General features: G+C 39.8%; 1 protein-coding gene across 1 annotated transcript in view; it reads right to left on the reverse strand.

Annotated features, from left to right (window-relative positions):
• Window positions 1–16,665, reverse strand: part of ROCK1 (Rho associated coiled-coil containing protein kinase 1) — a 1,092,122-nt gene that overhangs the window by 273,925 nt on the left and 801,532 nt on the right. Inside the window, exon 21 of the mRNA XM_053714968.1 lies at window positions 6,069–6,138. Within this exon, the coding sequence (XP_053570943.1) occupies window positions 6,069–6,138 (70 nt within the window). The remainder of the gene's footprint in view (window positions 1–6,068; window positions 6,139–16,665) is intronic.

The raw sequence follows: 16,665 nt of genomic DNA on the forward strand, positions 1-16,665 counted from the left end.
CCTAACAGCCCGCAATTTAGAAAAAAGTCAATTTGAAAAATTTCAGGTAAGAAATTTTTTTTTTATATGTGCATTTCCCAAAATGAAACTGACAAAAAAAGGAAATATACTGATAAACCTGAATCATGGCAAATATAAGTACAAACATATTTAGAACTTTACATTTTAAAGTGCCAAACCATAGCTGAGAGTGTCTTAATAAAGAAAAACATACTTACCAAAAGACACTCATCTACATAAAGTAGATAGCCAAACCAGTACTGAAACGAGAATCAGCAGAGGTAATGGTATATAAGAGTATATCGTCGATCTGAAAAGGGAGGTAGGAGATGAATCTCTACGACCGATAACAGAGAACCTATGAAATAGATCCCCGTTAGGATGACCATTGCATTCAATAGGTAATACTCTCTTCACATCCCTCTGTCATTCACTGCACTCTGAGAGGAACCGGGCTTCAGCATGCTGAGAAGCGCATATCAACGTAGAAATCTAGGACACACTTACATCACCACCTCCCTAGGAGGCAAAGTTTGTAAAACTGAATTGTGGGTGTGGTGGGGGGGTGTATTTGTAGGCATTTTGAGGTTTGGGAAACTTTGCCCCTCCTGGTAGGAATGTATATCCCATATGTCACTAGCTCATGGACTCTTGCCACTTACATGAAAGAAAGATAAATGGCAACTTTATACCCCCAATGGCTGGGGCACTCACCACCTCCTATGACCCAGACCACAGAGAAACCGCTTTGTCCCCGGTAAACCGCACGGTCAAGAAGAGAAAATTAGTGTGACCACATCCGGTCACGTGGTGTGCCATGCAGAACCGCCCCTGCTACCGGAAAAAGCGCACCAAACCTAACAGGTTGCGCAGCATAAAACATAATAAAGTAAATTATGCGATAAATCCCCCCTGTTCAATAATCCCCTTCCGGAGATATTAACTCTTGATTCCATAAAGATAAAAGGAGCCACGCTGTGACCCTGTCTTCTTTCGTTATCATATGTGTATAAAAATGAAACGATCTTACCGGAATCTCTGCCGTGGAACAGGCACATAGCCTCTCAAGATTGACAGTCTTGTAGCATCGCTCCTGACATGGACTTGAGTGATAGAAGCAGGCAGTGAAACTCGTCAACACTGATTGCTTAGGAGCTGTTAATACGAGTTTGGATGGGTTTGCCGAAAGACTCTCCCTGCATCACCAGACCTTAGCATTCGTCAATGCTCTCACTGAGAGGCTGATAAGACTACTTAAAACTCCAATCCCATTCCGAAGGGTACTACCCTCCATAAGGAACTACTCCGTATCTTCTGACACTTCTCTGCCAACCTCCTGTGACGAAAGGCAAAAAATTACTGGGATATGAGGGAAGTGGGGGAGGTATTTAAGCCTTTGGCTGGGGTGTCTTTGCCTCCTCCTGGTGGTCAGGTTCTGTATTCCCAGAAGTAATAAATGAAACCATGGACTCTCCTTATATTAAGAAGGAAAAAGGTATTTACACCATACCTTAAAGGTAAATTTTCAGAGAAAAATCCACTTCCCAATTGTCCCCTCCTGGAATGTGGATTGCAGATAGACAACCCACTGAATAATCCAAGCCACCTCCCTCATGGCTAAGGAACTCCGAGTTCCTTCCTGGTGGTTGATGTAAGCCACTGAGGTGATATTGTCTGACTGAAATCTGATAAAGCAGGCTAAAGCCAAGTGAGGCCAAGTTTTCAGAGATTTGTAAATCACTCTCAACTCCAAGATGTTTATGGGGAGAGCAAACTCCTCTCGAGTCCATAATCCCTGCGCCCTTAAACAAGTCCCAGACTGCTCCCCAGCCTAGCAGGCTGGCATCCGTGGTCGCGATCATCCAAGAAGCTCTCTAGTAGCATGTGGCCTGATACAGATGTTCCTGAGAAAACCACCACGGAAGAGAGTCTCTCGTTGACACATCTAGATCTATCCTTTGAGACAGATCCGAATGGTTTCCGCTCCATTGCTTCAGCATGCATAATTGCAGAGCTCTCAAACGGAATCGAGCAAAGGGAATGATGTCCATGGAAGCGGATATCAAATCAATCACCTCCATACATTGGGCTACTGATAGCCCAACATTAGACTGAAGAGAGAGGCAAGCAGAGAGAATTTTGGATTCCCTGACCTCCATCAGAAAAATATTCATAGATAGGGAATCTATTATAGTCCCTAAGAACACACCCTTGTAGCTGGAACAAGGGAACTCTTTCCCAGATTCACTTTCCATCCGTGGGAACGTACAAAAGACAACACGATCTCTGTATGGGAGCTTGCTTGTTGAAAAGATGGTGCCTGAACCAAAATGTCGTCTAAGTAAGGCACCACTGCAATTCTCTGAGACCTGATCACTGCCAAATTCTGGGAGCTGTAGCAAGGTCAAACAGAAAATGTTCGTCTAGAAAAGCGAATCTCAGAAATTTGTGATGATCCCTGTGAATAGGGACATGAAGAAATGTGTCCTTCAGGTCTATGGTCGTCATGAACTGACCTTCTTGGACCAAAGGAAGAATGGACCGAATGGTCTCCATTTTGAAGGACGGCAAACTGAGAAACTTGTTGAGACACTTTAGGTCTAAAATGGGACGAAAAGTTCCCTCTTTTTTGGAAACCACAAACAGATTTGAATAAAATCCTAGACCCTGTTCCTTTACTGGAACTGGAACAATCACTCCTAGAGAGAAAAGATCCTGAACGCAGCTCAAGAACGCCTCTCTTTTTACCTGATCTGCAGACAACCTTGAGAGGTGAAACCTGCCCCTGGGAGGGAGAAAATTGAATTCTAGCTTGTAACCCTGAGAAACAATGACCACAGCCCAAGGATCTGGGATATCTCGTAACCACTCCCAACAAAACAGGGAAAGTCTGCCCCCCACTTAATCCGACTCCGGACCGAGGGCCGACCCTTCATGCTGACTTAGACTCAGCTGTGGGTTTCTTAGATTGCTTCCCCTTGTTCCAGGACTGACTGGGTCTCCAAGAGGACTTGGATTGCTCCTGTTTGGATGAGGAAGGCTTTTGACCTTTGAAATTACGAAAGGAACGAAAATTACTTTGACGTCCTTTTAATCTAATCTTCTTGTCTTGCGGTAGAAAATATCCTTTTCCACCCATAATATCAGATATTATTTCTGCCAGTCCAGGCCCAAACAAAGGCTTACTCTTGTAAGGAAGTGCCAAAAGCTTAGACTTGGAGGAAACATCATCTGACCAAGATTTAAGCCACAAAGCCCTGTGAGCCAAGACAGAGAAACCATACATCTTGGCCCCCAATTTAATAACTTGCATGTTAGCATCAGAAATAAAAGAATTGGCTAGCTTAAGAGCCTTAATACTATCCTGAATTTCCTCCAACAAAGTTTCCTTTAAAATAGATTCAGAAAAAGCATTGCACCAATAAGATGCTGCACTTGTCACTGTGGCAATACAAACTGTAGGTTGCCATTGAAGACCCTGATGAACATATATCTTCTTCAAATATAACTCCAGCTTCTTATCCATTGGATCCTTAAAAGAGCAACTATCCCCTATAGGGATCGTTGCCAAGACCTCCTTTAATAAAACATGAAGGTGTTCAAACTTAAACCTAAATCTTACTTCTTCCACCTCAGACAAAAGATTAACACTGTCAGAATCAGAGATTTCATCATCAGAAGGAACTGAGGTAACGTCCTCCCTAGAGTTATGAGGAAGACAGACCTGTATAGTAGCTGCTGAAACATGCACCTAACTATCTATTAATTGTTTTGTTTTCCTCTTGCGTTTTCCTAAAACAGGAAAAGCAGATAAAGCTGCAGATACCTGTGCAGCAAAATCTGCAGGCAAATATACCCCACCAGGAGGTTGAGAGGAACCACAGGGCACTGCATGTGACGCCATAGAGGCTTGGGACGTTTGAGGAGAAGGCTGCAGCATTGCCTGAACAGCATCATCCTGAGAGACATTAGGCTCACAGGCCAATCATTTTTCTTTACATTGTAGCGTTCCAGCTAAACCAGTAGTACAAAATCGCAAAGGAGAAACAATTTGCGCCTCTAAACATAATAAACATTTATTAAAAACAATATAATTATTATCCATGTCCATAGCTTAGAATAATCAGCCCCAGGAAAAAAGGAAAAGATACATTTGAATAAAGGACAACTGTCACTTTAAGAGAGACCTAAAAACAAAAACTAAAACTTGAGAACCTTTATACCTCAGCAGTGCTGAGGTGCCTACCGCAACTCCAGGATACTTGAAGAGGACACAGAGGTCAACACGCAACTGCTTATACACTGAGACAGACTGCAGAAACAACACAGAGACGGCGATCCGTTCCGTATAAAGGAAACACAAGGATCACATGACCAGCACATACGGAAAAGCGCAGACGAGAAAAAAGCGCTCGTTCCAAAAGACATAGCAACAACCGTTACTAGCATAAACAAAACATTTGCTGACAATAAAAATCTAGCAGCACCCTGTCCAAAAAGAACACAGTGAAATCCCTGAATCACATAGTGCCTGCATACGGCCTACCGAATCCTATTTAAAGGATTACTAAATCACAAAAAGAAAACTGCAGAATATAAATAATGAATCCTCTAAAGTGCAAAGTCTCCTATACCTAGAAGACAAAAAAGCACTTACCTGCAGTCTAGCTGCCCGGCAGGAAGACAGCTCACAAGGCGTGAAAGGATACAAACTCCTTACAAAGACCTGTAGAAAAAAGAAAGAACATAGTAACCAACTCTGGCTTTCTATACCTAGGGCAGCAATATGTTAGGAAACAAAGTATGCACCACCTTACAACTTCCTAACTGCTTAAAAACCATCACTACTCTGCAGCAGAGATTTATGTGGACTACAGCTATACCCAAATCCTTGCTTGCATGGAAAACTATCCCAAAAAAGGATTTCATTTCTTCAGACACCAAACTTCACCTCCTCCATTGAGAGGCAAAGAGAATGACTGGGGATTATGGGTAGGGGAGTGATACTTAACAGCTTTGCTGTGGTGCTCTTTGTCGCCTCCTGCTGGCCAGGAGAGATATTACCCACTAATAATTGATGACGTTGTGGACTCACCATATCTGAGGAAAGAAATTATCTACAGCAGACTGAGATAATTCTCAGCAGTGCTTAGACTCCAATGAAGGGGGTGAAGTGTGGCAGTTAGTCTGCATTGCCTAAAATCAAAGGCAAGGGGCATGTGCTATGCCCTACCCACAAACATAAATTTTATATGAAAATGCAAAGACTTTACTATGCACACCTACATCTATTTAAAGAGCTCTACATACAAATAGGTTATAACACTAAATCATCATGTTTACATTCAAACTAAAATAAAACACACTTCCTGCTGAAAGTAAATATTGGACACAAAATAGAACCAAAATCCTTCTGAACATAGTGAGAAAAAATGTAGTTAAAGTGCCCTATGGTTAGAGCATGTCGTTTTATCACTAGTGACATGGCAAAGGAGTTAAACACACAGTTGAAGTACTACTCAGGAACCCGCAGAGCACTCCAGGTCCCAAGCGGAAACTGACGCTAATCTAATCAGCAGTGCTAGTTACACAGCTGAGTCGTGCGATTAGTGCTTATGATTTGATTAGCAACAGTTTCCACTCAAGACCACCAGTGCTCTGTGGGTCTCGAGCGGTAATTTAACTTTGTGTTCAACTCCTTTGCAAAAGATAAACACATAGTTTTGCCCTGTCACTAATGATAAAATGACATGCTCTAAAGAATTAGAGCATTTAATTTTATCACTATAATGGCCTTTTAAGAAAGGAGTGTGTGGAGCACATACATAATATATTTGGGGAAGAGTGCTAATCAGCCTGTGAATCATTAGATATAACAGATCTCCCACAATGTAAAAGATGGGAAAATTGAGAGGGAAGCTTTCCTGTGACCCGAAATCACAGAGAACGGTTTACTAATGAGGGAAAAATCAACAATATCAAACAGTAGAATAATTATTTATTTTTTACATGCACTAGTTGTGGCAGATTCCATTGAAATCAAATAATTTTAAACATACAGTACTTACTGAAAAATACTGCTCTGCTTCAAGTTGATCCTGGAGTTCCCGCATCTGACCTTCATTACCTCTGTACTGTCTGGAAAACAAAAATTAGACATGCATTTATTAACACTGAATAAAAGTATTGTGTAGCGAATCATAAGTTTTATTCAAGTCTGGTTAGAGAGGCTGTGTTTGATTCCTTTTTGTGAGTATTACTCCCTTCAACATAACCTCCAGACAAACCTAAGTAGTACAGATGGGTATTGAGTGATGACGATAACACCCCAATCAGATATATAAGGTATTCCAAGGTAGGGGGACAGAATTGTGCAAACAAGAAAAGTTATCAAAGAACTTGAGACAACTTTTCACAAAAGCATTGCTGCAAATTAAAGCTTACTGCTATGTTTTAAGTAATTGATCAAAACTGTGCTGGAAAGTGAAAATATAATCTTACATCAGTCACCAACATTCCAGATCTGATATTAAAAAGGGGAGAGTTTACCATCACTTTAAGCATTTTATATTACAATCTCAAAGTGTTTACTCTCTGTGTGTTTTATCAGCTCAACATATCAACCATTTATTGACGGCTGACGTAAAGGGTATATCAGTGGTCTTCACAGGCCCTCTTATCTGGCCTTGTTTTGGAACATTTGCATCATTAAAACTGGAGAGTTTGGAGAGGGGATGGAAACAAGTGTAAACAACAATATCTTATATCATTTATGAAATATTTACATGTCAGTAAAATGCTTATACATGTAAGCAAAAGGTAGTGTCTATCCTTTCTAATACGTTTGTATACAAAATGCCCTCAAAAAGTAACATTTGTTGTTTTAAATGTAGACTATTATTTGCATTTTAGAACACAAAAAAAGCAAACCAAAAACACAAGCAGGGAAAACAAAATTTATGCTTACTTGATAAATTTCTTTATTCCCGGATATGGTGAGTCCACGATGTCATTAATTACTAGTGGGAATATTACTCCTGGCCAGCAGGAGGAGGCAAAGAGCACCACAGCAAATCTGTTAAGTATCACTCCCCTACCCATAATCCCCAGTCATTCGACCGAACGGAAATGGAAAAAGGAATAACACAAAGGTGTAGAGATGCCTGAGGTTTAGTAAAAAATACCTGTCTTAAATTTAAGGTGGGGTCGTGGATTTACCATATCCGGAAAGAAAGAAATTCATCAGGTAAGCAAACGTTTTGTTTTCTTTCCTAAGATATGGTGAGTCCACAACATCATCAATTACTAGTGGGAACCAATACCCAAGCTAGAGGACGCAGATGACTAGAGAGGGAGAATAAGACAGGCAAACCTAAACAGAAGGCACAACCGCTTGAAGAACCTTTCTCCCAAAAGACGCCTCAGCCGAGGCAAAAGTATCAAATTTATTACATTTGGAAAAAGTGTGCAGAGGGGACCAAGTTGCAGCCTTGCAAATCTGTTCCAAAGAAGCTTCATTTTTGAAAGCCCAAGAAGACAAGACAGCCCTTGTGGAATGAACTGTAACTCTCTCAGGAGGCTGCTGTCCAGCAATATCATAAGCAAAATGAATCATACTTCTCAACCAAAAAGAAAGAAGTAGCAGTAGCCTTCTGACCCTTACGCTTTACCGAGAAACAAACAAAAAGGACAGAAGACTGGCAAACATCCTTAGTCGCCTGTAAATAGAATTTTAAAGCACGCACTACATCCAAATTGTGCAACAGACGCTCTTTATGAGGAGGAGGATTGAGACAGAGAGAATGAACAACAATTTCCCGATTCATAATTCTAACCGAAACCACCTTAGGAAGAAACCCCAACCTAGTACGCAGGACCACCTTATCCGCATGAAAGATAAAGTGAATCATACTGCAAAGCCGAGAATTCCAAAACTCTCCTCGCAGAAGAAATAGCAACAAGAAACAAAACCTTCCAAGATAACAATTTAATATCTATGGAATGCATTGGCTCAAATGGAGCCTGCTGCAAAACTATAAGAACAAGGTTAAGACTCTAAGGAGGAGTAACAGATTTAAACACAGGCCTGATTCTGACCAAGGCCTGACAAAAGGATTGAACATCTGGCACAACCGCCAAACGCTTACGTAACAGAAATGATAAAGCAGAAATCTGACCTTTCAGAGTACTGACTGACTGAACCCTCCTGGAGAAAAGACAAAATTCTAGGAATCCTAACCCTACTCCAAGAGTAGCCCTTAGATTGACACCAATAAAGGTATTTACACCATACCTTATGGTAAATTTTTAGAGTAACAGGCTTGCGAGTCTGGATCATGTTCTCAATGACCGAATCAGAAAAACGACGCTTAGACAAAACTAAGCGTTCAATCTCCAAGCAGTCAGTTTCAGACAAACGAGATTTGGATTGAGGAATAAACCATGAATGAGGCAACCTCCAAGGTGGCAGAGATGATATTTTCACTAGGTCTGCATACCAGATCCTGTGAGGCCATGCAGGAACTATTAGAATTACCGATGCTCTCTCCTGTTTGATACAAACAATGACTCGTGGAAGGAGTGCAAACGGAGGAAACAGATAAACTAGACCGAACACCCAAGGAACCGCCAGAGCATCTCAGAACTGCATGCGGAACTCTTGACCTTGAACCGTACCTTGGAAGCTTGGCATTCTGCCGAGACGCCATCAGATCCAACTCCGGTACCCCCCATTTGAGGGTTAACCTGGAGAATACCTACGAATGGAGAGCCCACTCCCCGGTATGAAATGTCTGTCTGCTCAGGAAATCCGCTTCCCAGTTGTCCACTCCTGGAATGTGGATGGCAGATAGACAACAATCGTGAGCTTCCACCCACTGAATAATCCGAGCCACCTCCGTTATGGCTAAGGAACTCCGAGTTCCTCCCTGGTGGTTGATGTAAGCCACTGAGGTGATATTGTCATACTGAAATCTGATAAACTGGGCTAAGGCCAAGTTATCAGAGAATTGTAAATTGCTCTCAACTCCAAGATGTTTATGTTTATAGAGTAGAGGATTGTTTAAAGTCCTTCGTAGCCTGCATGTAAAATGTTAAAGTTCTAACCACATCCAAATTGTGAAGAAGTCTTTCTTTTGAAAAGTTAGGAAAAAGAGAGAGAACAACAATTTCTTGATTTATATTATCAAAAGATACATTTGGTAAGAAATCAAATTTTGTCTGTAAAACCGTCTATCTTTGTGAAAAATAAGATAAAGGGGGATTCACATGAAAGAGCTGATAACTCAAACGCTTCTATAGCAAAAGAAGAAATAATACCTTCTAACAAAGAAACTAAATGTCTAAATGCATGGGTTAAAAAGGAGCAAAATTCTAAGAACCAAATTTAGATTCCATGGTGGATATATCTGTTTAATTACTTGTCTAAACCAGACTAAAGCCTGAACAAAACACTGAAAGTTAGGAAGTTTTGCAAATTTTTTATGGTATAACACAGAAAATGCTGAAATTTGACCTTTTATAGAGTTTGCATATAAGCCCTTATCTAAACCTTCTTGTAAAAATGTAAGTATTCTAACTAAAGCCATGCTTTTCATATCATAACACAAAAACTTTCCAAATGTTATGATAGATTTTTCTAGTAACATGATTTCTAGCCTGAATGAAGGTTTCAAATACCTCATCCAAAAAGCCTCTATGTTTAAGAATTAGGTGTTCAATCTCCAAGCCTTCAAGCCGAGAGACTCAAGATCTTGGTGATAGAAAGGACTTTGGGATAGAAGGTTGTGACTGAATGGAAGGGTCCACAGAGCACAGGAAATCCAAATCAAATCAACATACCAAGTTAGGCATGGCCAAAGTGGAGCAATCAAAATTACAGACTGCTCTTGTTTGTTCCAAGTTATCACCCCTGGCATAAGAACAGTTGGAGGAAAAATGTAAGCAAGTCAAGATGACCAGGGAGCTGCTAAAGATTCAACAAACTAAGCTTGAAGATCCCTGGATTTTGCAAAATATCTGGGATGTTTTGTTGTTCGAACAAGAAGCCATTAGGTCTACCTTTGAGAAGACTCCCCCAATGTATAGACCATTCTCCAAGATAAAGAGTTTGATGACTAAGATAATCTGCTTCCCAATTTGTCACACCTGGGTTTTCAATTTCCGAAAGTGAGCAATGATTGATCTCTGCACAAAACCGAATGTGCAACACTTCTTTCATTGCTAGGGAACTGCGTTTTCCCCCTTAGTGATTAATTTATGCCACCACCATGACATTGTCTAACTGAAAAAGCAAGTAGGTCACTTCTTTCAGGGGAGGTCTGCTCTGAAGAGCTATTGTTTGGTAACCTTGCCTCCTGAGGAGACCGTGTGCTCTCTTGGATCCCCAAACTGCACTCCAACCTAAGACTTCCGTCTGTCGAGATTATTGTCCAGGTTGTGCGGACAAAAGAAGCTCCTAAAAGGATAAATTAGTTGTTCATCCACCACTTTAGAAAATTCCTTATCCTGGGATCCAAAAGGATCCTTTGAGAAAGATGAGTGTAGTCCTTGCACCACTGACATAGCATGCATAACTGAAGCAGTCTCATGTGAAACAGAGCAAACGGAATGGCATCTGATGCCACTATCATCAGACCTAGTACTTCCATGCATAAGGCTACAGAAGGATTGAATAGAGCCTGACGACTCAAACAAGCTGTTTTTAAATTTGTCCTTCTTTGATCTGAAAGCCTCATTGATATCGAATTTACGATGACTCCTAGAAAGGAGACTCTGGTTTGAGGAGATCTTTTTAGAATGTTGATTCTCCAACCATGATTGAGAAGAAACAACAAGATCTTGTTGATGCAAGATATTGCTAAGGGTAAATATGTAAAGACCGGGCAAGGAGGAATAACATCCGGATTGTGGGTCTCCCAGAAACTCCGGAATTTGATGATTTATTAAAATTTACTTCTTTACTACTCCCGCAGAGACTGGGAGTTCCACAGTCGATGTTACCTATTGCGATAGAGAGAGCTCATAGAGTTGGTCTAAAGAAAACCCCAGAGTCCGGTCAGGGCAGAAACAGAATGTGTATATGCAAGGTATTAAACTTTCAGGATAAGTTGGAAATATTGAAACTATTTAAAAATCTGAAAGAGCCCTTAATAATTGGTAGTAGCAAGGTCCTCTTGTTTCAGGACTTTTCAGTTGAAACCTCCCAGAGAAGACGTATGATGGCCCCTTTCTGTACTCAAATTATTAACAAAGGTATTCAGGCCCGAATGATTTATCCTGCCAAAATAGTAGCTGAGTTCGAGGGTACCCGCCTGGTCTTCTCTGAGGTAGGGGAAGTGAAAGAATTTTTGAAAGATAAATGAGGTTCTTGGTTAGTCCTCATATGAGAGCGAAATCTCCTTTTAGGTTCATTATAATGGTGTTTTTTCAAGTATTTTATGACGATGCTGAATGTCTTTTCTTTCTTTTAAGTTTTTTTCAGGTATTTTATGAAAATGCTGGTATGCTTTGTTTTTAATGTTGGATTAAGGTTGCCTCTCCCATCTTCTCTTTCCTCCTTTTTTTTTTTCTTTCTTCTCTCCTCTCTCCCCCACCTTCCTCTTTTCCTTCAGGTCCAGGGGGTTATTAGTTATTTTTAGTGTATGAAGTTCAAACTAGTATCGTGGAATGTGGGTGGGGTCTCTTCACCCATTAAACGTAAGATGATTATTAAATTTCTTGCTAGAAGTAAACCAGATATCGCGTTTTTGCAGGAGACTCACCTCGAAGAAATGGAAGCCAAGAAATTACAGATAAAATGGGTAGGAGAAGTGATTTCTTCTCCGGCTAGAGGTAGGAAATGTGGGGTGGAGATGCTTATTAATAAATCCTTAGACTATAAGATTATTCAGACTGAAATTGACCCTGAGGCCAGATTTATTCTTCTTCTTCACATATGTATAGATAATGTCAAAATTACATTGTGCAATATTTATGGTCCTAATAAATTTAATCGGGTCTTTTGGGGTTTGATTAAAATTAAGCTGTTTCCGTACGTTAAAGAGAATTTGGTCATTGGAGGGGACTTTAATATGACCTTATATCCAGAATTGGACAGGCTGGCAGGTAGAAATTTACGGGAGAACAGTAGAAGTTCTAAGTATTTTTTAAACTTCTGCCAGAAATTACAGGTTTGTGACATATGGCGGAGACAGAATCCAGATCTGCGGAGTTTTACCTGTGAATCTAAAGCCCATAGAACATTCTCACGTATAGATTTATTCCTAGTTGCGGAGTCACTTTCGTTGGGCAAACCGGAGTCAGGGATCGGAGAGATCGCAATTTCGGACCATGCCATAATTTCTCTTGTGTTGCATTCTCAGGATAGAACTCAAAGTAAATTCCCCAGATTCTTTTACCCGCGGTACCTATATAGTGATCCTAGATTTTTGTCCTGGTTAGAACATAGGTGGGAGGAATATGCTAGGTTCAATGCTTCATACTCACATAAAATAGAAGTTTTTTGGGAAGCTGGCAAAGCTGTACTAAGGGGTGACATTAAGAGCTTCTTGGATGTAAGATATAAGAAATCCCGAGCCAGGGATAGGCAATTGTCTAATCAAGTGCGAAATGCTTTTAAGAAATTTTGTGGTGATCATTCTAGAGAAAACTGGTCCACATATTCAAATAGTAAGGAGAGAGATGTCTTTTTAATGCAAAAACATCAGGAGGAGGAGTTAAAAATTAACCTACGGTTTAGGGGTTTTCATGGGTCCTCAGCTAAAAATCTGGCAAGATTGGTTATAGCTAGGGACAAGAAGAACTTGATCCCCATGATCCATTACAGGGGCAGACGTACCTCGGAGGTAGATGAGATTTCGGGAATTTTTCTAGAATTTTACCAGCAATTATATGCTGAAGGGGAGTTTAATGAAGAAAATCAGATGAACTTTTGGTCACAGATTATTGTCCCTAAAATTTCAACTGAAGATCTCGAATTGCTGAATGCGCCTATTTCGGTTGAGGAGATAAGTAAGGCTATAGACCAGGCAAAACTTAATAAAGCAGCTGGGCCTGATGGTCTACCAGCGGAGTTCTATAAAAGCTTATCCAGGCAAGTTATACCTATTTTAGGAAACTTATACAATAGTTATTTTTTAAATAGTAGTGCTATTTCAGCATTCTTTTCAGCAGCCAATATTTCTCTGATCCTGAAAAAAGGGAAAAACCCGGAAGATCCTACATCGTATAGGCCTATTTCTGTCCTTAATACGGATTATAAAATTCTCACCTCTATTATTTTCCATAGATTAGTCCAGTGTCTAGATAAACTGATTCATCCAGATCAGGCTGGCTTCATGCCATCCTGGAGTTCTGCTAAAAATATAAGGAAACTTATAACGTTAGTTGATTTTATATGGAATATAGATCAGTGTAAGAAGAGGAAGGAGTTTAAGGATATTGCGGTCCTTACCCTAGATGCAGTCAAAGCATTTGACTGCATCTCTTGGAGACATATGTTTACCACTCTATCTAAATTTGGCTTTTCGGGTAATTTTTCCAATTTTGTACAAAAGATTTATCAGAATGATCTCTCCTAAGATCCTTCTACACAGAGGAACAAGGCAAGGTTGCCCACTCTCACCCCTGCTCTTTAATATGGTTTTGGAACCCTTAGCTATTAAACTTCGTGAAATTCTACCGGGGATTCCTTTGGGAGACCAAAAGTTGAAAATTTTGCTATACGCAGATGACATTCTTTTATTTTTGAATAAAATGGCTGTCACTATCCCAGAAGTGATTCATACAATTAATCTATTTAGTTCATTTGCGGGCTACAAGATTAATATGCAGAAGAGTGAATTGATGTGGCTCGGTCAGCAGCGTCCAGATCTTCCCTTCACAATCTTTCAGGAAGTAAAGGCCGTGAAGTATCTGGGATTAGAAATTAACAGTAATCCTAAAATGTGGTATCAGGCTAATTTCGGTTGGCTCTTTCAGAAAATACTAGATGATCTAAAGATTTGGGCTTCATTTCCTTTGTCGTTGTCGGCTTCAATTAATCTGATCAAAACTATAATCTTTCCAAAAATCCTGTACCATCTACAAAGTCTCCCACTTCTGATTTTAAATAAAGATCTCGAGAAGCTGTCTTCTGGGTTTTCAAAGTTTATTTGGAAATCTAAAAAACCTTGACTTTCGTTAAATAGGCTTTCTCAAAAATATGTGGAGGCTGGGTTAGCTTTACCCTGTCTTAGATTTTCTAACTATGCATCTTTATGTAAAATGGCAATTGACTGGATTTCTCAGACTAATTTGGTCACTACTCTGGATAGTGAAGCATACATGAGTAAACCGTGGTCCTTGAAAGCTCTATTGCATTGTACCCCTCGCTCTCTACCAGCAGGGGCGTCTTCACTTCTGTCTTTTAGGAATATAATTGTGGCATGGCATAGGTTTTGTAAACTGTTAAAAATTGATCCTTCCCTTTCCGAATTTTTACCCATCAAGGGGAATCCATTATTTCCTCCTGGTGTTGACCAGAAGTGTTTTTATGATTGGCAGGTGAAAGGTTGAGAATATGTACACCAACTTCTTAATGATGAGCTACTGATGCTTTCTTGGGAGTCCATTAAGGAGCAGTATTCTCTTTCCTGGTCAAACCGCTTTGCTTAATTTCAGATCCGGCATTTTGTTAGATCGCAAAATTGGTGACCTGATAGGAGTGGTAACTGGTCGGAGGTTAAGATGTGTATTAAAAAAATTATTGTTGGTGATGCATCTATCTCATTAATCTATGATATTATGTTGACCAAACAAGGGGTCCTAGATGAAGATAGATTAATTAGATTTTGGTTCCCTTATATTCCTTCAATAGATCGCGGAAAAATATGTAAAAGCCTCTCGTTAGTGGCCAGTTCCCCCGTTCCAGTGTGTTGGAAAGAATCTCACCTGAAATTACTAAATAATTGTTATTTCTCTCCGGCTATATTGTCTAAATTTTTCCCCAACAAAGTGTTTAAATGTGAGCATTGTCTATACATTTGTGCAGATCTCCGCCATATGATATGGTCCTGTCCTAAAATTTCTCAATTATGGGCGAAAGTCCAATTTTGGTATAATAGAGTCTTTGAAAGCTCCATCCTCTTTTCTTTGGAGGACATTGTGTTACTCTTTCCAGTAATAGGTGGGAGTGTTAAAATGCGCATTTTAAATACCATTATATTAATAGTGAGATTCAACATCTTTAAAAAATGGATAGCAAAGAGCCCCCCGAGCCTGTCACTTGTCTTGAGACATTCAAGCTCAGATTATTTTTGAATCTTTTCATTTGTTGCAAGTATCTGAAAGAAAAATTAAGGAATTCTTGGTTGGGCTATGGTTATTAAGTTATATCCAAGCTCCCTTCAAAGGCAGATTTTAAAACCATTTGTGGCCTCAATTAGTTTTGCGGAACTAGTAATTCTTCAGGTTTTTCCTGATACTTGGATTACCAATGAGGCGGTGATAGACTAGTCGCCTTTAAAAATTGATCCCCAGGTAATATGATGGTATATAGTGATTCTGGAGGTGTGGGGGGGGGGGGTTTCTTATATGCTTTTTCTCTTGTAAGGTGTATCCAGTCCACGGATCATCCATTACTTGTGGGATATTCTCATTCCCAACAGGAAGTTGCAAGAGGACCCCCACAGCAGAGCTGTAATATAGCTCCTCCCCTAACTGTCATACCCAGTCATTCTCTTGCAACTCTCAACAAGCTAGGATGTTGTAGGAGAGAGTGGTTAAATATAGTTAATTTTCTTCAATCAAAAGTTTGTTATTTTTAAATAGTACCGGAGTTGTGCTATTTTATCTCAGGCAGTAAATAGAAGAAGAATCTGCCTGAGGTTTCTATGATCTTAGCAGTTTGTAACTAAGATCCATTGCTATTCTCACATATGTCTGAGGGGATTACACAGATGAGGTAACTTCAGCGAGAGAATGGCGTGCAGTTTATTCTGCTATCAGGTATGTGCAGTTATAATTTTTTCTAGAGATGGAAAACACTAGAAAATGCTGCTGATACCGGATTAATGTAAGTTAAGCCTGAATACAGTGATTTAATAACGACTGGTATCATGCTTACTCCCAGGGGTAATACCCTTATGATATTGCAATATAAACGTTTGCTGGCATGTTTAATCGTTTTTATATATGCATTGGTGATAAAACTTTATTGGGGCCTAGTTTTTTCCACATGGTTGGCTTAAATTTTGACTAGAAACAGTTTTACTGAGGCTTTCCACTGTTATAGTATAAAAGTTACAGTTGGTGCAGTTAAAATTACAAACTGTGACATCCAGCTTCCCTCAGGAGTCCCCTGTATGCTATAGGACATCTCTAAAGGGCTCAAAGGCTTTCCAAAGTCGTTTATTGGGGAAGGTAGGACCACAGCTTGCTGTGGCAGTTGGTTGTGACTGTAAAAAAAAAAAAAAAAGTCTATTTCGTTTTTTTTGATCCGTTTTGTGAACTAAGGGGTTAATCATCCATTTGCAAGTGGATGCAATGCTCTGCTAGCCTATTACATACACTGTAAAAATTTAGTTTGATTTACTGCATTTTTTCACTGTTTTTCAAATTGACAAAATTTGTTTCTCTTAAAGGCACAGTACCGTTTTTTATATTTGCTTGTTAACATGATTTAAA

The sequence above is a fragment of the Bombina bombina genome, chromosome 5 (genome assembly GCF_027579735.1).
Source record: "Bombina bombina isolate aBomBom1 chromosome 5, aBomBom1.pri, whole genome shotgun sequence".
In the NCBI taxonomy this organism is placed as follows: domain Eukaryota; kingdom Metazoa; phylum Chordata; class Amphibia; order Anura; family Bombinatoridae; genus Bombina; species Bombina bombina.